Source organism: Somniosus microcephalus, chromosome 1 (genome assembly GCF_052327205.1).
Source record: "Somniosus microcephalus isolate GS21.2 chromosome 1, FLI_Smic_1.0, whole genome shotgun sequence".
In the NCBI taxonomy this organism is placed as follows: Eukaryota; Metazoa; Chordata; class Chondrichthyes; order Squaliformes; family Somniosidae; genus Somniosus; species Somniosus microcephalus.
The window spans coordinates 281,884,395-281,909,977 of NC_140987.1; the positions used below are offsets into that span (position 1 = coordinate 281,884,395).

The 25,583-nt window shown below is 43.4% G+C and overlaps 1 protein-coding gene across 4 annotated transcripts in view; it reads right to left on the bottom strand.

Moving 5' to 3' along the window:
* Positions 1 to 3,536: 3,536 nt before the first annotated feature.
* LOC147124812 (SWI/SNF-related matrix-associated actin-dependent regulator of chromatin subfamily E member 1-related-like) overlaps positions 3,537 to 25,583 on the bottom strand; it is a 46,241-nt gene continuing 24,194 nt past the window's right edge. For 2 of the 4 annotated variants that reach the window (XM_085993466.1, XM_085993455.1), the window contains exons 9-10: positions 10,963 to 11,098; positions 3,537 to 7,632 (exon numbers count right to left, since the gene is read on the bottom strand). In XM_085993466.1, the coding sequence (XP_085849592.1) occupies positions 7,620 to 7,632; positions 10,963 to 11,098 (149 nt within the window). In that variant the 3' untranslated portion in view covers positions 3,537 to 7,619. Of the gene's footprint in view, positions 7,633 to 10,962; positions 11,099 to 17,773; positions 17,931 to 25,583 lie in introns of those variants that run through there. The other 2 variants (XR_015079067.1, XR_015079071.1) reach the window with 2 other exon arrangements.

Consider the following 25,583-nt stretch of genomic DNA (forward strand, 5'->3'; position numbering starts at 1 on the left):
ATAATGTTGCCAAAAATAGTAAGCCTGAGGATTAGGAGGATTTTAGAATGCAGCAAAGGAGGACCAATAAATTGATAAAGAAAGGGAAAATAGAATGAGAGTAAACTAGTGAGAGACATAAAAAGACTGTAAAAGCTTCTATAGGTATGTAAAAAGTAAAAGATTAGCAAAAGTAAATGTGGCTCCCTTACAGATTGAGACAGGAGAAATTATAATGGGGAATAAGGAAATGGCAAAGAAATTAAACAAATACTTTGTGTCTGCCTTCACTGAAGGTGACGCAAAAAACTTCCCGGAAATAGTGGACAACCAAGAGTCTAGCGAGAATGAGGAATTGAAAGATATTAGTATTAGTAAAAAAGTATTGAAGAAATTAATGGGACTGAAAGCCAATAAATCCCCTGGACCTGATGGCCTACATTCTAGGGTTTTGAAAGAGTTGGCTATAGAGATAGTGGAAGCATTGGTTGTCAATTGTCAAAATTCCATAGATTCTAGAACGGTTCCTGCGGATTGGAAGGTAGAAAATGTAACCCCACTATTAAAGGAGGGAGAGAGAAAATGGGGAACTATAGACCAGTTAGCCTGACATCAGTAGTAGGGAAATTGCTAGAATCTATTATTAAGGACGTGGTAACAGGGCACTTAGAAAATAATAATAGGGTTGGGCAGAGTCAACATGGATTTATGAAAGGGAAATCGTGTTTGACAAATCTGTTGGAGTTTTTTGAGGCTGTAACTAGCAGAATAGATAAGGGGGAACCAGTGGATGTGGTGTATTTGGATTTTCAGAAGACATTCGATAAGATGCCACACAAGAGGTTATTAAAACAAAATTAGGGCTCATGGGATTGCGGGTAATATACTAGCATGGATTGAGGATTGGTTAACGGACAGAAAACAGAGAGTAGGAATAAATGGGTCATTTTCGGGTTGGCAGGTTGTAACTAGTGGGGTACCACAAGGATCAGTGCTTGGGCCTCAGCTATTCACAATCTACATCAATGATTTGGATGAGGGGACCAAATGTAATGTATCCAAAAGCAAAATACTGCAGATGCTGGAAATCTGAAATAAAAACAGAAAATGCTGGAAATAATCAGCAGGTCAGGCAGCATCTGTAGAGAGAGAAACAGAGTTAACGTTTCAGGTCGATGACCCTTTGTCATCGACCTGAAACGTTAACTCTGTTTCTCTCTCTACAGATGCTGCCTGACCTGCTGAGTATTTCCAGCATTTTCTGTAATATATCCAAGTTTGCTGATGACTCAGAGCTGGGTGGGAATATAAGGTGTGAGGAGGATGCAAGGGGGCTTCAAGGGGATATAGCCAGGCTAAGTGAGTGGGCAAGAACATGGCAAATGGAATATAATGTGGAGAAATGTGAAGTTATCCACTTTGGTAGGAAAAATAGAAAAGCAGAGCATTTTTTAAATGGTGAGAGATTGGGAAATTTTGGTATTCAGAGGGACCTGGGTGTCCTTGTACACAAATCACTGAAAGTTAACATGCAGGTACAGCAAGCAATTAGGAAAGCAAATGGTATGTCGGCCTTTATTACAAGAGGATTTGAGTATAAGAGTAAAGACATCTTACTGCAATTATATAGCGCCCTGGTGAGACCACACCTGGAGTAATGTGTACAGTTTTGGTCTCCTTACCTAAGGAAGGATATACTTGCCATAGACGGAGTGCAACGAAGGTTCACCAGACTGATTCCTGGGATGGGGGGATTGCCTTATGAGGACAGATTGAGTAGACTGGGCCTATATTCTCTAGAGTTTAGAAGAATGAGAGGTGATCTCATTGAAACATACAAAATTCTTACAGGGATTGACAGGGTAGATGCAGGGAGGATGTTTCCCCCTGGCTGGGGAGTCCAGAACCGGGGGGGGGGGGGGGGGGGCGGGGGGTCACAGTCTTAGAATAAGGGGTCGGCCATTTAGGACTGAGATGAGGAGAAATGTCTTCACTCAGAGGGTGGTGAATCTTTGGAATTCCCTACCCCAAAGGGCTGTGGAGGCTCAGTCATTGAGTATATTCAAGACAGAGATGGATAGATTTTTGAATATTAAGGTAATTAAGGGATATGGGGATAGTGCAGGAAAGTGGAGATGAGGTAGAAGATCAGCCATGATCTTATTGAATGGCGGAGCAGGCTCAAAGGGCCAAATGGCCTACTCCTGCTCCTATTTCTTATGTTCTTATGAAACAATTTGTAAAGAACAGGGCCAATGTATTCACAAGGTCCTGGTATCCTTTGATGGATAGAGGTTTTACTTCAGAATATTTTATTCTAATTAGTTATTTGTATTTTTGCTCTATCCGTAGACACGGATTCCTTCCTAGGTGAGGTTCCAGAGGTGACGGTAACTCACTGGCACCTTGCCGAAGTGGCCATTCTTCACGTGTGTTAAGTGTTAAAAGGCTTTTTGTTTGTGGGGCCATCATAGCCCAGCCCAAATCTGCGCCCCCCCCCCCTTTCCAGCACAGATCACTAGATAATGATCAGAAGGAAAAACCTTGGCTGATTTTCCCTCTCCCTATAGCAAGGACAATTTTAGCAATCCCAGCTGAAATAAGCTAACTCAGCAGGCTGGAGATCAAACCAGGAATTTTCCTGGTCTGTGTGCCGCCGCTACATGCCACTAGATAAGCACAGTTTTGAAAAACTTAAATCCATGTGAAAAAAAGAGAAATAAATTTTCCAAGTGAAAAATCATTTTCCGTTGTTAAATAATTTAAAATGCTTTTTGGCCCTAATGGCTAAATGGAGGGGTGGGGGCGGGGCAATGATTAATGTTGTTCACAAGAGACAATCATGCTCATATGCAACTACAGGAAACTTTTTGGTATCCGGCACAGACGTGTTGCCGGTTCATCAACAATTCCAGATAACCGAACGCTATAGTAAAAGATACGGAGCTCAGAGCTCTGTATAAAGCAACAAACCCTGTTGCTAGCTTCAAAACAATCGGCACAAGTTGCAAGCGTCTCTGTAGCTTAGCAACAGCTTCAGCTACACCCTTGCACAGCAACAAATCAATTAAAAAAAGTAACTAAAAGTAAAAAAAGTTACCTGAACCAACTCCTGAATTTTGCCAGTGGATAGAGCGTTTCGGTTATTTAGGGGCCGGTTAATCGAAAGTTTCCTGTAAAACTAAATCTTTTGAAATTCACAACTGTTTAAAAGACTTGGGAAATCGTACAAGATTGATAAGTACAGCAATTTTCTTTGATGACAATCAGAACAAAAAAAGCATAAAGAAATAAAAAATCCTAAAGAATACCAAACACAACACTGAGCGAGAGAGGCTCTTACAACCAACTAGGAAAACTGGATTAACTTTGCCTCAGTAAATCAAACCAAACAAAATTTGGGAAAGGTAGACATTCTATTTGGTAATCTTCATGTATTAACCTTAGTAGACATCTAGGTTTGTGTTTTTCAATAGCTATTGTGCTAGGCTTATCAAAAGCGTTTAAAAAAAAATATACAATTGGACTATAGAGTGAAAATCATTCCTACTATCAAGCCTGGCATAATGAGACAAACAGTATCAGATGTTTATTGCATGTTGTATAACCAACTGCTACATTTTACCAACATACTGAACTACATTAGAAAATTAATGACAAACATTGCTGATAAAACAGTTTGTTAATATGAACACCAGTAAACTTGATGAAGTAAAAGAAATTCACTTAACTGGAATTAATCAAATGCACTACAATCCTCGGACAGTACATCAATCACAAGACTGAATGGTGTTCTTACTGAATACAAAACAGAACATAATGAATCTTTGAGATTATACAACTGATCCCAAAGATTACACTGTTGTCACAATCAAACTTTGCTTGCTATGTAGCCAAGTCTTCCTCTTGTCATGTACATAATACAGCATATACAGCAGTGAATAAACCTGTAAAAAAATAATGTAACAATAACAAATCACCTTGCAGCATTCTCTCTGCTCCCATTATGTAATCTTGATACATCAAAAGGTTTTCACCACTATGTTTGAACTATCCCTCTTTTAACCTATCATAAGGTCTGAAGCTGCATGCATCTAAATGATTTGGAAATAAGCACAAGAATGATGTTGAAGATTGCCAACAATACCAAACTAGGGGCATGGCAAACTGTCAGGAAGAAAGCCAGATACTACAGCAAGAGATAGATAGCGTAGTGGATTGGGCAGACGGGCAGCAGCTGCAGTTCAATGCAGAAAAATGTGAGTAATATATTTTGGAATATAAGAGTAAGGAAAGAACATATACACCAAGCAGTACGGGGCATGTTTTCCTTTTCAGCAATTGGGCATGAAGCATTATCTGGGCAGAGCACAGAGAGGAAAATCAGGTTTGTTGGATCACAAACCTGCGATAGAGCTTGTCTGATTTTCCATCTACAATGGACAAAAATGTCGTATGGGCTCCACTATGGGCTACTACCCTGCCCATCCTATTATTTTCTTCATTTTACGCCAAAGCACTAAAGAGGAAAATTTGCCTCGTGTCACTTGACAGAACGATCTATGAGCGCACAGATCTTTAGTAGATATGAAAATCCATAAAACAGGCAAATGGGTTTCTGGGTTCTGAGTGAGTCGTGGGGAATTTAATATAAAAGTTTGCAAGCGATGTTGACATTAATGAGGTCAGCAGTTGGAATACTGCATACAGCTGGGGGCACCTCATTATTGAAAGGACATTAGACATAGAAAGGGTGCAGCAAAACTCACATTACATCAGGAATTAGATTAGTTATGATTGAAAAATTGTGGCTCCCCCTTACTCCACAAACAAGGGTTATGGAGGGACCCAACAGAGGTTTTCAAAATTATGAAAGGTTTTGACACAGCTAATAGTGAAAGATTGTTTTTGCTGCTTGTGAAACTCAGGAAAAATGAATGCTTTACAAAAAGTGGCTATTGAGGCAGGCAATATTACTTGAGGTGTGGTTAAAATTGAAGAAAATAAAAGGGTCCAGGAAAAGGGATTAGAGCTAGATAGCAAGCACTGATAGAGGCGCAATGGGCTGAATCATCTCCTGCCCTGCTGTAATTTGTATGATTTTAATTTAAACATCTGATGGCAGTAATGGATAATCCAAGTGGCAAAACCTTGCAGCAGGAGAAGAAATGAATCCAAACTGCAAACATTCTCTGTGGTGGTAAAACATACTGCTCAACAGAAAGTAAATATTAACACATTGCACAAGGATACATGGAGAATACTTTGAATATTTCACTATTTTTCCTGTGTACTCTCTTCATACAAGAGGTCTTGATCTACTTTTTTCACTGAGTTTTAATACTTAATATCCCCAAATAATATAATGGTGATACCTCTTGCTGTTTTTCATGCGTCACTTTAAAACAAAATAATGAAGCCATTGGGCCAGTCCAGCCTCCACTTCCAAGTGTTTAAAATATTTTGTTCCATGAATGCAAAGATTTTTTGAATAATTCATAATAAATTGCCCAATTTGCAGCTACTTGTTGATTTGAAAAAAACACATCTGAAAGCGAATCTGTGATACTACTCCACAAGTTCCTGACTGTGGTGGTAGTTACACAAAGAGTAGTAATTCTTACAGCACTTGAGAACATCCTTTTAAGTGTTATTTATCCCCCCCCCCCCCGCCGCAAAGAATGAATCTCTATTTTTGATGTGCAAAGGCCATTGATTGAGGTTCTGAAGGTGGGTGACTTGCTCCCAGACCTCTATTAGCTGGACAATGAGGAGAAACACAACTCAACCGTCACTGCAGTTTCCCTCCCTCTCCTATAGGCTCCCTACCACAGCAGTAGGAAGTTTATACGTCTGATCCCTGGTCTTTGCTGAGTTAGCTGATCTCAGTACAGAAAGCAAGAGCATTATAACTGGCTTCAGTGTCCTTGAGGTGGGTAAAGGGGCAAAAACAAAAATCCAGGGTTCTACTCTTGAAGTCTATCCAGTGACATCTGCTGGAATGTGTACATGCATACATGTCTGGAGAAAACAGAATTAAGCTTGGATGGGATGCCCCACATTTAAATAACCTGGTGGCTCTCTGCTTCGGCCAACATATGAAGAATTATACAAGGTTCTAAATGGTTGTTCAACGCCCGTGGAGCCATACTTCAGCATGAGTTAACAGGTACAGGAGTAGCTTTGGTTTCTCTGTACCAGGACTCTAGGGCATACAAAACAGCATTATTTGATTACACAGTGATCTGTCATCCATCTTGCAAAGTACCCATCCGAGAGATGACCCAGCTGTGCTCAGCAACCTGCTGCAGGGTTCATCTTTTGAGCCAACATTCCCGAACCCTGTTGTACAAGTTATTTTTAACAACAGCTATCTGGCAATATTTAATGGCTGCAATCTTAAGATTCAGACAGAAAAATAAACTGATTTGAGTTTTTATCACAGCCTTCTAATACCTTTTAAGGAATATTACTTCCCTGTAACAGTCATTGAAATAAAAGTCCACCTAGTGTTATGCATGAATACATGGTAGAACAGCATTATTTGCAGGACCCTGCTGCCTAGGAACTTATCACTGAACTGCACTATTGACTTCAATAAAATAAGTATCTCAGTTTAACAGAATACTTGAAAGGATTGGTCCCAAGATAGTAACACATGTCAGAGTTCTGATCAAGTTGGAAAACTGCTCTAGGTTCACCTTCATACTTTATATGTATATCACTTTGCAAAATAATCCAAAATATCAGTTTTTCCTATATAGATCCCACACATACAAGCAACTGTTATACACCCAGAAGGCTTGTAAGACAATTAACTCTATTTTACTAAAGAAAAATGTATTCTCAACAATAATTTAATCTTCTTAGGGTTGAAACTTGGAACAAAATGAACTGGTAAACCTTTTAAATTTAAAAACAAATGAATTTGTGATGGATTTCACCTTATTAGAATTTTTTTCTTAAGCTGGTTTCAAGAAGTAAAAGATTAGCTTATATTTATCGGTTACAAACTTGATTATATCGACGTGGAAATGGCACTGCCTAAATCCCCTCCCTTCACACAACTAATGACTGCTTTCAAACCTGGCACTCTCTCTTCCTTATCTAACAGAATTTCAGGTTCATCTACAAAATGTTAATACAAACATAACAACCATAACAAAATGGAGCAGTCAACTTTACAATGCAGTTTCTAAATCTATAGAATGTGCAAGCACAAAGACATACTAATTATAAAAGTTAATAAAAACTACAAAATCAACTCGGAGGTCACAACCTGCATGATGCCATAGTTGACAAAAAAGTTGTAAACGTAACAATAAATTGCTTTCAGTAGCCTAGTCACTATAACTTCAACCAATAATCCTATGTGTTTCCTTTAATTAAACTTTAGCTTTCTTCTTAAAAGCATTTAGTGTGTAGTCTGTTATTCCATTCAAATCCCCTTGCTTTGATCTTGAACGATGTGTAGGCTAGTATAGGTCTGTATAATTAGGCCCTAGCCCTAAAGAATAACTGCACCTTCTTCATGGAGCAACAGCAATCTCTTGATATAGTTCTAAAAAGATAATGTAGCCTGGGATTTCAGCCAACATGGACATCTGTAAACCATCTTCTCCGATGAAGTTCATGGTGTTTTAAGGTCCATCACTAAAACAAGAAAATACAACTTGAGGCAGTTCATTAACATATGTCTATAAATAAATCAAAAATTAAACCTATTTAGATCAAGACATTCTTAATTCCTAGTAATCTCAGAAAAATCTGGTGGTCTGATGTGTGTTAGATACAGCAGTTATCCTACCATGTTTGGCATTGTCCTTGTCACGTAGGAAGTGAAGCCATTCAAGAAGCACAGCTAGATGTTAGGAGCTAATCAAAGGTTTCTCTGATGAAAGATGAGCCAAATGGCCTCCCTCAACTGTATTACTTTTTTAAAGTTACACCTAAAAAAAAAATGTTTTCATACCTCTTTTGGAACAGCGCATCAAAACTGTAAGTGAAAATGGAATTGAAAACATCGGATTCTTCCCAGGTCAACTGAAATGCATCATCCCCATCATCCAGAGAGTTAGGGACCACATTAAATAACTTCATGGTACAGTGAATTGCTACAAAGAACCACTATCACATCATATAATCCAACACCATCTTCCTATCCATGTTATTCTGCCATCAGGTATACCTTCTATATTTAAGACACTGGCCTAGAAATTCAGTTGTTTGCGCCAGCCGCTAGCGCCTTAGGAGGAGATGATGTGGGGCGCTAGGCAGCTAGCGGCCGGGCGTGATCTGCGCCTCTCCCCAACTTCAGTAAAGATTTAGCGGCGGCGCAAAGCCTTTGCGCGCGCTCAGCTGCGCGCGCAGATCCTGACGTCATTTCATCGTGTAACGCCCTTTGTTCGCCCCAAACCGGAAATTCAGTGGCGCCGGCCTATTGTGCGCCTGGCGCCCCTAGCGACTGGTAGAGGGGAACGGTTCTCAGTCGCTGCGGGGCGCGCAAATTAAAGGGCACTCCTCCTGCAGTAGAAAAGGCAGCCATTTTGCAACACTCCTTCTTTGTGAGAGACGGATCTTTGCAGAGAGACAAAGGTAGAGAGCTTTCTGGTTTGGCTCAACACTCGCACAGGTACTTGTGGCTTCAGGCCACAGCTTTCCACTTGTCTTTAACTTCAGAGCCATATCATTGATTGGAAACACATAATGGGGGCTGCAATGGGTGCAAACGTTGGCCTTCTCCATTGCATTCAAAGGGCTCACAGACGCCGTGAGAGAGTGGCAGACATGGCCTGTCGGAGAGGGGGCAACAGGCGTCGGCAAAGGAGGCCTTACCCACCCAGGGTATACCGCCAGCAGTTCTCATATCTGAACATGTCTGACGAGCAGTGTGTTCGGAGGCTGCGATTCCGAAGGGCGGTGGTCACTGAGATCTGCCACCTGCTTCGCGGAGATCTGCAGCCACATCTGAGGAGCAGGACGTCTCTGTCGGTGGCAGTGAAGGTGACGGTGTCTCTCAACTTCTATGCCACCGGCTCCTTCCAATCCGCTACTGGGGACATTGCCAACATCTCCCAGTTTGCCGTGCATTGCTGCATCCGCCAGGTGACCAATGCCCTTTTTAGAAGGAGACGTCAGTTCATCTCCTTCTCCATGGCCCTTGTCAAGCAGCAACAGCGTGCAATGGGCTTTGCAGCATTAGCGGGCTTCCCCATGGTGCAGGGCGCCATTGACTGCACGCATGTGGCTTTGCGGGCACCTCTGGAGAATGCCGAGGATTACCGCAACCGGAAGGGCTACCATTCGCTCAACGTGCAGTTGGTGTGTGACCACAGGCAGCTCATCCTAGCTGTCAATGCCCGCTTTCCAGGCAGCAGCCACGATGCCTTCATCCTGCGCCAGACTTCTGTGGCAGACATGTTCCAGGCCCAGCCTCACCCACGAGGATGGCTTCTCGGGGACAAAGGCTATCCTTTGTGCACATGGCTGATGACCCCGCTCCATGCGCCCAGCACCCCTGCTGAAGAGGGATACAATGACAGCCATCAAGCAACCAGGAACATCATTGAGCAAACAATCGGCGTCCTGAAGCAACGGTTCCGCTGTCTGGATCATTCCGGAGGAGCCCTACAGTATTCGCCTGAGCGAGTCTCCCATTTCGTGGTCGTGTGCTGCATGCTGCACAACCTGGCTATCCGCAGGACTCAGCCACTGCCACCAGACATTGGAGGACCACCAGAGGAGGAGGAGGAGGAGGAGGAGGAGGACCAGCACAGGAGGGAGGCAGAAAGTGCAAGGGCCGCCCGTTGGCGGCTTATTGAACGTCGGTTCCAGGCCCCCTCTCAGGGAATGGCTTGGCACAAGAAGAATGTAGCCGCTCCACAAGCCCTCAGCCGAGCACGGCAACCAGGACTTCCAAAAGAAAGCATGGACAGTGCGATTTAAGAACATTTATTTCTTTGAAACCTCTGCCCTTCCCACATTACAAACTAATGGAGAGAAGCCCCCCGAAAAAACACAAATCGACCAGTCTCGGCCTTTCAAAAAACACAAATACACCAGTCTCGGCCTTTCAAAAAAACAAATCCACCCTCCCCCTTTATGAGCTCACCGGCGCCAGAGTGTCTGCCGTCAATCAGCAGCTCGCCGCACCTGCGCTGCGCCCGCCCTCGGGGGTTTCGCCCCGGGCCGCCGGCTTAGCGCCTAATGATAGTCGTGCATCGCCTGTTTTAGCGCAGCAGCAACCTCTTGGGGCGATGCCACTGAATATCGGCGAAGGTGGCGCGAAGTTGCGCCGGGCGCAAACTTTAGCGGCCGCCCGGCTGTAGCGCCCCAAACGTGGCTATACTGAATTTCTAGGCCACTGTCTTTCCATAATGCACCAATAGTTATCATTCCATCAGGCACTTCATTACTTTAGAAAATATTTCACTCCAGTTAATGTGAATTTGAGTGTAGCATAAACAGTAATTGCACAAGCACCGTATCTTACTTCTAACACCGATGCCATTTTAGATAGCCTTCACAATATTCCCCACAAGAATGCAGTAATTATTCAACTTCAAATTCATACTGATCTCAGATTAATATCCAACACACAATATGCTCCTTTCTGTGAGTGACATCTAGAATAGTTCCACAAAGTTGAGAATTGATTCTTCCCTCGGGCCACACTGCTGGAGAGGTACGGTTATGAACTCTCTGAATAAAGAGGGTAATTTGCAGTTTTAGAAATATGCCAAATTGTTTCTGATCAAAAAACAGGTACAATAAAATTATTTTGTAATTTTCTAATTCTTGATGTTACAAAATGGGTTAGCAGAAAGATATGGAATCATATTAACAGTGCATAAAAAGAGCTCTGCAGAAAAAATATAAAAGCTTATTAACTCCAGCACACGTGGCAATTTTGTGTAAATTGAATTAATCTGGACAGCAACTAACTTGATTAATGTTTTGCTGTCCATGCCTAGAAATATTTACCTGTTGGCTAGACTGCTTACTATTTCTTGCACCTTTCTCACAAGCTTCTCATTCTGCTGAGGGTCTTCGTCTATGACACTGTGGAGTTTGGTCATATAGGAGTCAACTGTGTCTAATGTCACGCTTTCTCCACTACCTAAGGATTGAGGAAAAACACAAAACCAAGTCATTTTGGACTGTGTTGCAATAGAAAAACAATAAACATTCATAGAAACATAGAAGATAGCAGGAGTAGGCCATTCGGCCCCTCAAGCCTGCTCCGCCATTCAATGCGATCATGGCTGATCATCCAATTTCAGTACCCGGTCCCTGCTTTCTCCCCATACCCCTTGATCCCTTTAGCCTTAAGAAATATATCCAACTCCTTCTTGAATATATTTAATGAATTGGCCTCTACTGCCTTCTGTGGTAGAGAATTCCACAGGTTCACCACTCTCTGGGTGAAGAAATTCCTCCTCATTTCTGTCCTAAATGGCCTACCCCTTATCCTTAGAATGTGACCCCTGGTTCTGGACTCCCCGACAATCGGGAACATCCTTCCTGCATCTAGTCTGTCCAGTCCTGTCAGAATTTTATAAGTTTCAATGAGATCCCCTCTCATTCTTCTGAACACCAGCGAGTACAAGCCCAATCGACCCAATCTCTCCTCATAAGTCATTCCTGGCATCCCAGGTATCAGCCTGGCGAATCTTCGCTGAACTCCTTCCATGGCAAGAACATCCTTCCTCAGATAAGGCGACCAAAACTGCACACAATACTCAAGATGTAGTCTCACCAAGGCCCTGTACAACTGCAGCAAGCCATCCTTGTTCCTGTACTAAAACCTCTCGCTACGAAGGCCAACATACCATTTGCCTTAACCGCCTGCTGCACCTGCATGCTTACCTTCAGCGACTGGTGCACAAGGACACCCAGGTCCCGTTGCACTTCCCCTTCTCCCAATCTATTGCCATTCAGATAATAATCTGCCTTCCTGTTTTTGCCACCAAAGTGGATAACCACACATTTATCCACGTTATATTGCATCTGCCATGCTTTTGCCCAGTCACCCAACCTGTCCAAATCATCCTGGAGTTTCTCGGCATCCTCCTCACAGCACACACGCCCACCCAGCTTTGTGTCGTCTGCAAATTTGGAGATATTACATCTAGTTCCCTTGTCTAGATCATTAATATATATTGTGAATAGCTGGGGCCGAAGGACCGATCTCTGCGGTACCCCACTAGTCACTGCCTGCCACTCGGAAAAAGACCCGTTTATTCCAACTCTTTGCTTTCTGTCTGCCAACGAGTTCTCTATCCAAGTCAATACCTTGCCCCCAATCCCATGTGCCTTAACTTTACATGCTAATCTCTTATGTGGGACCTTATCAAAAGCCTTCTGAAAGTCCAAATAAACCACATCCACTGGTTCTCCCTTATCTATTTTACCAGTTGCATCCTCAAAAAATTCCAGTAATTAGTCAAGCACGATTTACCTTTTGTAAATCCATGTTGACTTTGTCCGATCCTGTCACTGTTTTCCAAGTGCTCTGCTATTACATCTTTTACAATGGACTCTAGCATTTTCCCCACTACCGATGTCAGGCTTACCGGTCTGTAATTCCCCGTTTTCTCTCTACCACCTTTTTTGAATAGTGGGGTAACATTAGCTACCCTCCAATCCATGGGTACTGTTCCAGATTCCATCGAATGTTGGAAGATGAAAAGCAGTGCATCTACTATTTCTAGGGCCACTTCCTTAAGTACCCTAGGATGTAGATTATCAGGCCCTGGGGATTTATCGGCCTTCAATCCCATCAATTTCCCTAACACCACTTCCCTACAAATACTGATTTCTTTCAGTTCCTCCCTTTCATCAGACCCTATGGGCTAGATTTTCAGTATAGACAGTTTTGGGGCGCTAACCTTAGCGCCCGCCCGAAGTTAGCGCCCGCCCCAAAGTAGCGCCCCGTTGCCGGAAATTCAGTGGCTTCGCCCTAAGAGGTTGGTGGAGCGCTAAAAGAGGCGTTCCACTACTATCTTTAGGCGCTAAGCCGGCGGTGCAGAGCACAGCGCCCGAGCTCGGGCGCAGCGGACGGCAGACACTCTGGTGCCAGTGAGCTCTTAAAGGGGAAGGGTGCATGTGTTTTTTTCGGAGGAGGAGGAGGAGGTGGTGGTGGTGGTTGGAAACATAAATACACCGTTCACAACAACACACTGGATCCTTCCACACAACACATGCAGACTGCCGTTTATAGTGCAGGAGGAGTGCCCTTTAATTTGCGCTCCCCAGGGTGTGTTGCGTTCCATTTTACAAACGCTCTGGACGCCAGCCGCAGAATGGGGCGGTCGGACTGAAGTTTGGATTCGGGGCGGCCAAAGGGCGTTGCACGAGGATGTGACGTCATTTTCTGCGTGCGCATCCGGGCGGCCGCTAAACTTTGCGCCGGCGCTAACGGGCAACTTAATTTGGGGCGGGGCGCAAACTGCGCTGTGCCCGGGCGCTACACGAATAGTGCCCGAAAATCACTTCTCTTAAGGCGCTAACTGCTGGCGCAAGCAACTGAAAATCTAGCCCTATGTTCCCCGACATCTCTGGGAGGTTATTTGTGTCCTCCTTTGTGAATACAGAACCAAAGTATGTATTTAATTGGTCTGCCATTTCTTTGTTCCCCATTATAAATTCCCCTGATTCTGACTGCAAGGGACCTACGCTTCACTTCACCAATCTTTTTCTCTTCACATATCTATTAAAAGCTTTTACAGTCAGTTTTTATGTTCCCTGCAAGCTTACTCTCATATTCAATTTTCCCCTTCTTAATTAATCCCTTTGTCCTCCTTTGTTGAATCTTAAACTGCTCCCAATCCTCAGGTTTACTGCTTTTTCTGACCAATTTATATGTCCTCCCCTTGGATCTTATGCTATCCCTAATTTCCCTTGTTAGCCATGGTTGAGTCACCTTTTTTGTTTTATTTTTATGCCAAACAGGGATGAACAAATTCTGTAGTTCATCCATGTGGTCTTTGAATGTTTGCCATTGCCTATCCACCGTCAACCCTTTAAGTGACATTCCCCAATCAATCCTACCCAACTCACGCCTCAGACCATCGTAGTTTCCTTTATTTAAATTCAGGACCCTAGTCTCTGAGTCAACTACTTAATTCTCCATCTTAATGAAGAATTCGATCATATTATGATCGCTCCGACCCAAGGGGCCTTGTACAACAAGATTGCTAATTACTCCTTTCTCTTTACATAATACCCAGTCTAAGATGGCCTGATCTCTGGTTGGTTCCTCGACATATTGGTCCAGGAAACCATCCCGTAAACACTCCAGGAATCCCTCCTCCACAGTATTGTTACTAATTTGATTAGCCCAATCTATATGTAGATTAAAGTCACCCATGATGACTGCTGTGCCCTTATTGCACGCTTCTCTAATTTCCCTTTTAATGCCATCCCCAACCTCCGCATTACTGTTTGGAGGTCTATATACCATTCCACTAACGTTTTCTGCCCCTTGGTATTTCTCAGTTCTACCCATACAGATTCCACATCATCAGATCTAATATCCTTCCTTACAATTGTGTTAATCCCTTCTTTAACCAGCAATGCTACCCCATCTCCCTTTCCTTTTTGCCTATCTTTCCTGAATATTGAATACCCCTGGATGTTGAGTTCCCAACCTTGGCCACCCTGGAGCCATGTTTCCGTAATCCCAATCAAATCATATTCGTTTACCTCTATTTGCGCAGTTAATTCATCCACCTTATTACGAATGCTCCTCGCGTTAAGACACAAGTCCTTCAGGCTTGCTTTTTTTAACGCTCTTAGACCTATTAGAATTATTATTTACTGTGGCCATGTTTGATTTAAACCATTGATTTCTCTGACTGCCACTTTTGTTTTTCTCCTTCCTATCTTTTGCTTTTATTCTTGTTTCCCTTTCCTCTGTCCTCCTGCTCAGGTTCCCAAACCCCTGCCATTTTAGTTTAAACCCTCCCCCAGAGCACTAGCAAACACTCCCCCTAGGACATCAGTCCCAGCCCTGCCCAGGTGCAAACTGTTCGGTTTGAACTGGTCCCACCTCCCCCAGAACCGGTTCCAATGTCCCAGGAATTTGAATCCGTCCCCCTCGCACCATTCCTCTAGCCACGTATTTAGCTGAAATATCCTTCTATTTCTACTCTGACTAGCACGTGGCACTGGTAGCAATCCTGAGATTACTACCTTTGAGGTCCTAATTTTTAATGTACTTCCTAACTCCCTATATTCAGCTTTTAGGACCTCATCCCGTTTTTCACCTATACCTAAACACAACTTATGGCTCTTGAAAAATCGTGTTTATTTGCAACTGGCTTTATCCACAGTTCTTTTCTGAAGAACTATTTCTCTTGACCAGTCTATGTATTTCCCAGACTTTCCTTGTTGTCAATTAATCCTCATTATTAACATGCTAGTGTTCATTATTGTGAGGTCTGTTAATACAGCAAAATATTCAGTAGGAGTGAAAATTAAGGTTTTTGGTCACATTCAGTAGAAGGTGCAATACTTCAAGGATTATGATAGCAGCATCTGGTAAATGTTTGACATATAATGCATTCTCTGAAAATTATTTGGGATGAAAATTGACCATTTTGTTTTTGATGGATGATGTTCAATGACTGTTATCTAGCTGATCAAGGTATATACAGTTAAAATTAAGCTTACCTGCAGAAAATGACCCAATCTGGCTGATACATACATCAAGACAGGGCACAGAAGTAGTATCAATCAGGATGGGCTTTATATGCAGCTGTTTAGTGCTGCTATAGTTTTCAGATGGGGACCCATCTCACAGGCCATCTAGAGTGTTTTGGCATAGATTAACCTATTTTCCAGAAAGGGGTTAAAGCCATTCAATTCAGGCACAAGACGAGAGATATCTTTGAACCTTTTTACAACTGGAAGATGTATTGTGTTAGCAGAAAGCATTTTAAATCCCTTTGTCCTGAGTCAAGATTTGTAAGGAGAGGAGAGGAGGGGTGGACGATTTGACAGCTCTGTAGCCAGGATCTGTCTGATGTAGGTTTACATTTGGAAGCCTGGGAGTCATTCTGAAGCCTTCATAAAGGAAGAGGCGAAACTCCATGGATTTGGTCAGCAGCAAGCCATCACATAACTTTAGTTAGGAACAATATTTCTGGTCCAGTTCAGTTTACATTCCCCTTTGTTCTAGATTATTCCACCAGAGTGAATAGGTACTCTGTATCTACCCTATCTAATAATTTGAAAGACCTCAATTACATCAACCCCTCAACCTTCTAACTTCAGGGAATACAAAACAAGTTTATGAAACGTCCTCATAATTTAATCATTTAAGCCCTCGTGTCTTCCTGGTGAATCTGCGCTGTACCCCCTCCAAGGCCAACATATCTCTTCTGAGGTTCGGTGACCAAAGACAAGCACTGTTCAGGGATCTGGCCAAGGCTCTCTACAACTGAAGTTTCACTTCCTCACTTTTGAATTCCAACTCCCTGGAGATAAAGGCCAACATTCCATTAGCCTTTTTGATTACTTTTATACCTATCCACTAGCTTTTAGTGATTTGTGTACATGGACACATAAATCCCTATGTTTCTCCATAGCTCCTAGCCTCTCACCATTAATAAATAATTCCAATTTATCTTTCTCACAACCAAAGTGGATGACCTCTCACTTCCCCACATTGGGCAAAACTGTGGCTGATGGAGTTCAGTTAGTCTGTCTATGTCCCGTTGTAACGTCCTGCTCCCATCTACACAACTTCCTGCGCCTTCTAACATAGTGTCATCTACAAACTTGGATAGACAACTCGCAATTCCTTCATCCAATATATATGGTGAAAGCTAAGGCCCCAGTGCAGATCCCCGGGGAACATCATTTGTCACATCCCACCAATCAGAGAACCACCCCTTTATCTCTACTCTCCGACTCCTGCCTCCCAACCAATTACCAACTCAAGTTAGGTTACCTCCAATTCCGTGCACTTTTATTTCTACTAATAATCACTTGTACGGAACTTTACCAAATGCCTCTGGAAGTCCATAGAGACAATGTCCAAAGTCCACTTGTTATTTTCTTTGTGAGTAACTGCCTCAAAAGTTTTAACCAGATTAGTTGGACATGATCTACCCATCGGAAGTCCACGCTGACTCTTTGATTGGTTTGATTGTCTTAATCTAAATGTACACTCTCGGGAGCTGCAAGCCTACATTTCGTTGTACTGCACTTGTGCACTAACAATGACAATAAAGTTGATTATGATTATGATACTTGTCCAAGTGCTCAATCACTCTGTCACTGATGATAGATTCCAGTAACTTCCCCACAACTGATGTTAAACTGACGGACTTGTAATTACCTGATTTCCCTGTCCCTCCTTAAATAATGTAGATACATTTTCAATTTTCAAATCCAAGGCACAATTCCTGAATCTAGAAATTTGGAAAATTATAATGAATGCATCTGCAATTTCCTCACTTTCTTTTTCAATATTCTAGGGTGGAAACCATCTTAGGTCCTGGAGATTTGTATATCTTAAGTCCCATTATTTTCAATACCATTTCTTTAACTTATATTAAATCCACTAAGTTTCTCCTTGACTTACATTTAGGTTCCCTTATACTGCTAGTATTTTGTCCCCTTTCTCCACTGTGAATATGGATACAAGGTACTCATTTAACAAGTCTGCCATTTCCTTATTGCCTTTTATAGTCTCACCTCCATCTGTCTTTAATGGGCCCATATTCCCCTTCACCACTCTCTTAATATATAGTTATATAAAAGCTTTTGCTGTGAGCTTCAATACCCCTTGGAAGTTTTTTTTTCATATTCCCTTTTTGCACTTGTTATTTTCTTTGTATCAGTTGTTGCTTTTTATAGCTCTCCCAGTCCGCTGGAGTTCCACTTTTCCTTGAATTTATGCAAGTCTTTTCTTTCAGCTTGATACTGTGGCCTAGATTTTCCTGCAACGGAGAGATGGGTGACATAGACAGTAAACACATTGATCTACTGAGCCTATCGCACCATCAATCACTTACTTCATAGTTTCCTGCCTCTCTAATTAGAATGCGCCGCAGCAAGCATAGCAGCGAATAGGAAGCGAACAATGTACTAAGCCCACCGCAAATGGCGCGATTTATCTTTGAACCCAACAGCAATGCTACAAAAAATTTTTTTTTCCAAAACGCAAAATAAAATGAGACTAAAGTAGGCAATTTTTAAAAACTCGAGCTGGTTTTAAAATACAGCAAGAGCAAACGACAGTGGTTCAAAAGGGGAAAAACGAATTTAAAAAAATCTTGCCTACATTATTACTTGTTCTATTATCCAGATGCAAACTCAGCTGAAATTGATGGGAGAAACTGGGCTGGATTTCTGACACTTCGGTTAATTAAACTGACATTTAACATCTTTTCATTACAAAAAATTTGCCACTGCGGGCAAACATTTTTTTTTTGGGGGGCGGGGAATTTTGTACATAAAAGGTTAATCTAGGGATGCATTTCAGAGTTGTGATTGACAACAAAAAGATGCAGGGCATTTGGAGGGGGGAGGGTGAATAGCCAGAGGTCGTGATCCATATCGGTACCAATGACATAGGTAGGAGGAGGCATGAGGTCCTGCAGGCAGAGTTTAAGGAGCTAGGAAAGAGGTTAAAAGCAGGACCTCAAAGGTAGTAATCTCCGGAATACTACCAGTGCCATGTGTTAGTGAGTACAGAAATACGAAGATAGAGCAAATGAATGCGTGGCTGGAGAGATGGTGTAGGAGGGAGGGCTTTAGATTCCTGAGGAATTGGAACCGTTTCTCGGGGAGGTGGGACCTCTACAAGCCAGACGGGTTGCACCTCAACGGAAATAGGACCAATATACTCACGGGTGGGTTTGCTAGTGCTGCTGGGGAGGGTTTAAACTAGCTTGGCAGGGGGATGGGAACCTAAGTATAGAGTCAATAGGGAGGAAAGAAAAACTGGAATTAGAAAACAAAAACGTAGAAAATAAATTGGAAGGACAGAGGAATCAAGGGCTAGATAGTAGTCAACAAGGAGGTTTGCCTGTACTAAATGGTATATACTTCAATGCAAGGAGTATAGCGAACAAGGCAGATGAGCTGAGGGCACAGGTAGATACTTGGGACTATGATATTATAGCTATTATTACAGAGACGTGGCTGAAAGAGGGGCAGGTATGGCAGCTCAACATTCCTGGTTACAGGATTTTCAGACGGGATAGAGAGGGAGGTAAAAAGGGAGGGGGGGGGTCGCGGTATTGATTAAAGAAACGATTACAGCTGTGAGGAGGGATGATATGTTGGAGGGATCATCAAATGAGGCCATATGGGTAGAATTGAAAAACAAAAAAGGGGCGATCACACTGCTGGGAGTGTACTACAGACCAATATGTAGACAAATTTCTGAAGTACAAAAACTATAGGGCAGTAATAGTAGGGGATTTCAACTACCCCAATATTAACTGGGATAAAATTAGTGTGAAGGGTATAGAAGGTGCGAAATTCCTAAAATGCATCCAGGAGAACGTTTTTAGCCAGTATGTAGCAAGCCCAACAAGGGAGGGGGCGGTTCTGGACTTATTTAGGGAACGAAGCTGGGCAGGTAGAAGGCGTATCAGTGGGGGAGCATTTTGGTGCTAGTGACCATAATTCTGTTAGATTTAAGGTAGTTATGGAAAAGGGCAAGGATAGACCAGGAATAAAAATTCTAAATTGGGAAAAAGCAAATTTTGGTAAGCTCAGAGGGAATTTAGCCAGTGAACTGGAAACAGCTACCTGAAAGTAAATCAGTGTCAGAGCAGTGGGAGGCATTCAAGGAGGAGGTCCGGAGGGTTCAGACCAAATATGTGCCCTTAAAGAAAAAAGGTGGGACTAACAAATCTATAACCCCCTGGATGTCTAGAGACATACAGGGTAGGATAATGAAAAATAGGGAGGCGTATGACAGATACCGAGGGCTAAATACTCCAGAATCTTTAGAGGAGTACAGAAAGTGCAGGGGTGCAATTCAAAAGGATATTAGGAAAGCAAAGAGAGAGCATGAAAAGTTCTTGGCAACTAAACTCAAGGAAAACCCAAAGATGTTTTATAAATATATTAAGAGTAAGAGGATAACTAAAGAAAGGGTAGGGCCTATTAGCGATCATGAGGGTAATCTGTGTGTGGAGGCGGGAGACGTCGGTCGGGTTCTTAATACTTTGCATCTGTTTTCACAAAGGAGGGGGCGAAGCAGACATTGCTATGGGGGGGGTAGGAGTGTGATATATTAGATGAAATAAATATAGTGAGAGAGGAAGTATTAAGGGGTTTAGTAACTTTAAAAGTGGATAAATCCCCAGGTCCAGATGAAATGTATCCCAGGCTGTTAAGCGAAGCAAAAGAGGAAATAGCAGAGGCCCCGACTATCATTTTTCAATCCTCTCTGGCTTCAGGTGTGGTGCCAGAGGACTGCTAATGTGGTACCCTTGTTTAAAAAGGGAGAAAAGGATAGACTGAATAATTACAGGCCAGTCACCCTAACCTCGGTGGTGGGAAAATTATTGGAAAGAATTCTGAAGGACAGGTTAAATCTTCATTTAGAAAGACACGGATTAATCAAGGATAGTCAGCACAGATTTGTTAAGGGAAGGTCGTATCTGACAAACTTGACTGATTTTTTTTGAGGAGGTAACAAGGAGAGTAGATGAGGGTAGTGTGTTTGATGTAGCGTATATGCACTTTAGCAAGGCTTTTGATAAGGTTCCACATGGCAGACTGGTCATGAAGTTAAAAGCCCATGTGATCCAAGGCAAAATATCAAGTTGGATTCAAAACTGGCTCAGAGACAGGAAGCAGAGGGTAATAGTTGATGGGTATTTTTGTGAAGGCTGTTTCCAGTGGGGTTCCGCAGGGCTCAGTACTAGGTCACTTGCTTTTTGTGGTATATATCAATGATCTTGACTTGAATATAGGGGGTATGATTAAGAAGTTTGCAGATGATACTAAAATCGACTGTGTGGTTGATACTGAAGAAGGAAGCTGTAGACTGCATGGAAGATATCAATAAATTGGTCAGGTGGGCAGGACAGTGGCAAATGGAATTCAATCCGGAGAAGTGTGAGGTAATGCATTTGGGGAGGGCTAACAAGGAAAGGGAATACACATTAAATGGTAGGACGCTGAGTAATGTAGAGGAACAAAGTGACCTTGGAGTGCATGTCCACAGATCCCTGAAGGTAGCAGGCCAAGTAGATAAGGTGGTTAAGAAGGCATACGGAATGCTTGCCTTTATTAGCCGTGGCACAGAATACAAGAGCAGGGGGGGTTATGCTTCAACTGTATAAAACACTAGTTAGGCCTCAGAACGTGCAGTTCTGGTCACCACATTACAGGAAAGATGTGATTGCACTAGAGAAGGTACAGAGGGGATTAACAAGGATGCTGCCGGGAGTAGAGAATCTTAGCTATGAGGACAGACTGGATAGGCTGGGTCTGTTTTCCTTGGAACAGAGGAGGCTGAGGGGAGACCTTACTGAGGTGTATAAAATTATGAGGAACATAGATAAAGTGGATACAGAGGACCTATTTCCCTCAGCAGAGGGGTCAAAAACCAGTGGGCACAGATTTAAGGTAATTGGTGGAAGGTTTAGAGGGGATTTGAGGGGAAATTTCTTCACCCAGAGGGTTGTGGGGGTCTGAAACTCACTGCCTGAAAGGGTGTTAGAGGAAGAAACCCTAACCACATTTAAAATGTACTTGGATGTGCACTTGGGATGCTCTAACCTGCAGGGCTACGGACCAGAGCTGGGAAGTGGGATTAGGCTGGACAGCTCTTTGTTGGCCGACGCGGACACGATGGGCCAAAATGGCCTCCTTCCGCGCTGTAACTTTGTATGATTCTATGATTAAAGGGTGGTCAAGCAGTCTTAATTACAGCTGCTTGCTGTACAAGCTCTGTTCGAGGGAAAGATAATTTACCACTAATCAAAAGGCAAGTAATTACTGCTAATTTCATTTTTGCCTCACATCTTCAGCTGCAGTAATTAGAAATGCACCACTTAAATTTATCTGTGGATAACATTTTAAAGAGATGAATAATTAAATTTTATTGCTAAGGTACTTTGTATCTGTCTTCATTTAGAAATTATATATGTTTGTGTGCTGCTTTCTTGACATTAGAGATGAAAATTATAGTTTAAAAAAATCTGAAATAATTAGAACAATTATTTATTTGTGCGGACCTTTAATTTCAGGTAACCCCATCTGTGCGTTGGGTCATATAACAAATGACTACGGTCTCCTTAAAAGTAGTGTTTCAAGTGGCCGACAGCATATAAGTGGCGGACTGTGATCAGGATTTTTCTTGGATTTAGGAGACATGAATCTATCTCACAAAGGATCAGGCTACTTTCCAAGTTGCCTGCTTTGTATCGATTATGGGATTGATCTGAATTGCTTAGATCGTTTCTCATTACAAGCTAATTTGGTCAATAGACAAGAATGTATATGTGGCCTGTACTGAGCTCTGCAAAGACTCCCAAAACCTGGGAAATAAAACTCCCCATTTCCTCAAATATGCTTCCTCAAATACATGTCCATAAATCACACCACGACCAGGTCTCCAGTGCCATTACTTTTAAGTCTAAGTGGCAGTGGCATGAAAACTGACAAAAGCAAGAAAAAAATCATTGCCATTGATTTTAATGTGGATGATGCTATGATAATTAACTTCTCACGGTTTTCGTGTACACTGATGATACCCAGCTCTACCTCACCACCACATTCCCTGCCTCTGTGGTGTCAGACTGCATCCAGTCTCGGTTAAGCCAAAATTTCCTCCAATGGGAAGACCAAAGTCATTGGGGTCGATTTTCATTAAGCTGTCGGGAAGGAGGCGGGACTACAAGTTTCGGGGTTTAGTCCCGCCTACATCGACGTCCAGCCAATCCACGCGATTTTCCCTTGATTGACCTTGTTGAACCCGCCCAGCGGGCTCAGCAGGCCAATTAAGGGCCACCCGGCAACAGGCGACGTCACAGACTGAAATTTCATCCGTCAAGAGGTCTTGACAGATGAAATATCAGTGTTTCACAGCTGTTTGAAGCTGTCAAACACTGACAGGCTGACTTCTAACCTGAGTCCTTCTACACAGACTCAGTTAGAACTCTCACCGGCAATGAAAGCTGAAGGCTGTCACTTTTGATAGCTCGCAGCCATTTTGCTTTCAGTGTCGGCTGAGTGATGGACTCCCAAAACCGAGAGGAAGAAAGGCTGTTAAAGTACAGGTAATTTAAACTTCTTTACACACTTTAGACACACCAAACACACTTACCTTTGCACTCATGCACCCATCACTCACCTGAACACTGACATCGCGACCCCTCCAAGTCCTTCAACCCGACGACCCGCCTGCTCTAACCTGGCGTAGTTTGGAGCCATCGGGAATCCCACACGGCACACCTCAAAATAGGGATTAGGCTAAAAACTGCCTGTTAACTACCTGTTAACAGGCAGTTAATTGGCACTAATCCCTTCCTGCCTCGGGTCGGCGGGTCCCAGTGCGGGGCGGGTACCCGCCTCCTCTGAAACTTATGTGGAGGCGGGTTTTGGGTGGGATGGTGTTGGGACCCCCGAATTCGGGATTTTTGTCCCCCGCCCACCTAAAAGCCCGCCTCACGGCACACTGAAAATCGAGGCCATTGACTTCGACCCCCTACTACAAACTCAGTTTCCTAGCCACCGATTCCATTCCCTTCCCTGGTCACTGGTTCAGGCTGAACCAGACTGTTCGCAATCTATTTGACCAGAAACTGAGAGAAACATTATGATTGGATAAGCACCCCATATCCTCTCCATCACAAAAACCGCCTACTTGCACCTCTGTAATAGCACCCATCTCCACCCCTGCCTCAGCCCACCTGCTGCTGAAATCCTCATCCATGCTTTTGTTCTCTCCAGACTCAGCTCTCCTGGCCGGCCTCCCATCTTCCATCCTCCGTAAATTTCAGCTCATCCAAAACTCTGTCACCCTTATTTTAACTTGCGCCAAGTCCTGGTCACCCATCACTCCGGTGCTCGCTAACCTACATTGGTTCCCCGTTCACCAACACCTCGATTTTAAAATTCTCACCGTCGTATTCAAATCCCTCCATGGCCTCTCCCCTCCATTTCACCGTAACCTCCACCAGCCCTATAACCCTCCGAAAACTCTGCGTTCCTCCAACTCTGGCCTCTTGTGCCTCACGCACTCCCTTCACCTCACCATTGGCGGCCATGCCTTCAGCCATCTAGGCCCTATGCTCTGGACTTCCCTCCCCAAAACTCTTTGGGGGGAAAAAATTCAGTTGCTTTGCGCCTCCTGTTGAGGGCGCCCGGGCGCGTCGATGTTTGCACTGCTCGCGAAATTGACCAGACATTTTGCGGCGGCGCTAAACACTCCCGTTGCGATCTCCTGCGCCCACAGATCATGACGTCAGTCGCGCATGCAACGCCCTGGACCGGATATTGAGTGGCGCCCCCTGCCTTACCGCCCGCCGCTAGCAACGACAGGTTGAGGGGAGCGTTTTGCAGTCGGGAAGGGATTGGGGGGAGCGCTATTTAAAGGCGACCACTTCCTGCCTTTTTTTGTCGGCGACATTTTTGCACCACGTATTCTGAGAGCGAGAGACTTCTGGAGAGATTCAATGCTGTGTGAAGGAGTTTTGGGTAGTGAGCAGCACTTTGCAGGTTCATTTTGATTTGACCTTCCTTGCATCAATTTAGAAGAGTCTATGGGAGCTGCACTCTGAGCTCTTTCCCTGGGCCTCTCCATTGTTCTTTCCAGCAGATTTGATGTACAGGTCTCTCCAAGCCAAGATTCAAGGCTGCAATGAGCAGGGTGTGGATGGAGAGCAAGATCGACCCTCCCCTTTAAGAACTGGCCGGCGCCAGAGTGTCTGTGTTCCATTGCTGACTGACATCACATGAGTTTCGCCAGCGCTCTGAGGTGGCGCCTCGCCTCTCGGCCTTAGCACCTTAAGAGAGGTGTGTAACGCCTGATTTAGCGCTCCAATCATCTCCAGGGGCAATAGAAGCCAAGTTTGCAGTCGGAGGCGATAATTAGCACCAGGCGCTAAACTCTGCGCCCGGCCGATAATCGCGCGCCAAACGGGGCAATACCGAATTTCTCCCCCTAAGCCTCTCCACCTCTTCTCCTTTAAGTCACTGTTTAAAACCTACCTCTTTGACTAAGCTTTTGGGCACCTGTCCTAATGTCTCCTTCTTTAGCTCATGTTAATTTTTGTCTGATTATGCTCCTGTGAAGTGCCTTGGGAGGTTTTATTATGTTAAAGACCCTATATAAACGCAAGTTGTTCTTGTTTCTTTCAGGGTAACAACAGATGTACACGATGCTCCTTTCTTGTCAGATTTATGCAATAGTCCCAGGAAAATATGGAGTGGCATAAGTAACCTACTCCATAATTTCCTCTTCTGCGACATTCTGCCCATATGCAGTAAAGTCCCCAGGAAAATTTGGAACATTCTCTTACCTTGTTTGTTGATAATGGTTGCTTAACTACACAAGTGGAACCGTTGCCTTTTAAGGTTATGTATTGGTTTTGTATCATACCAAATACCTTTTTGAATAC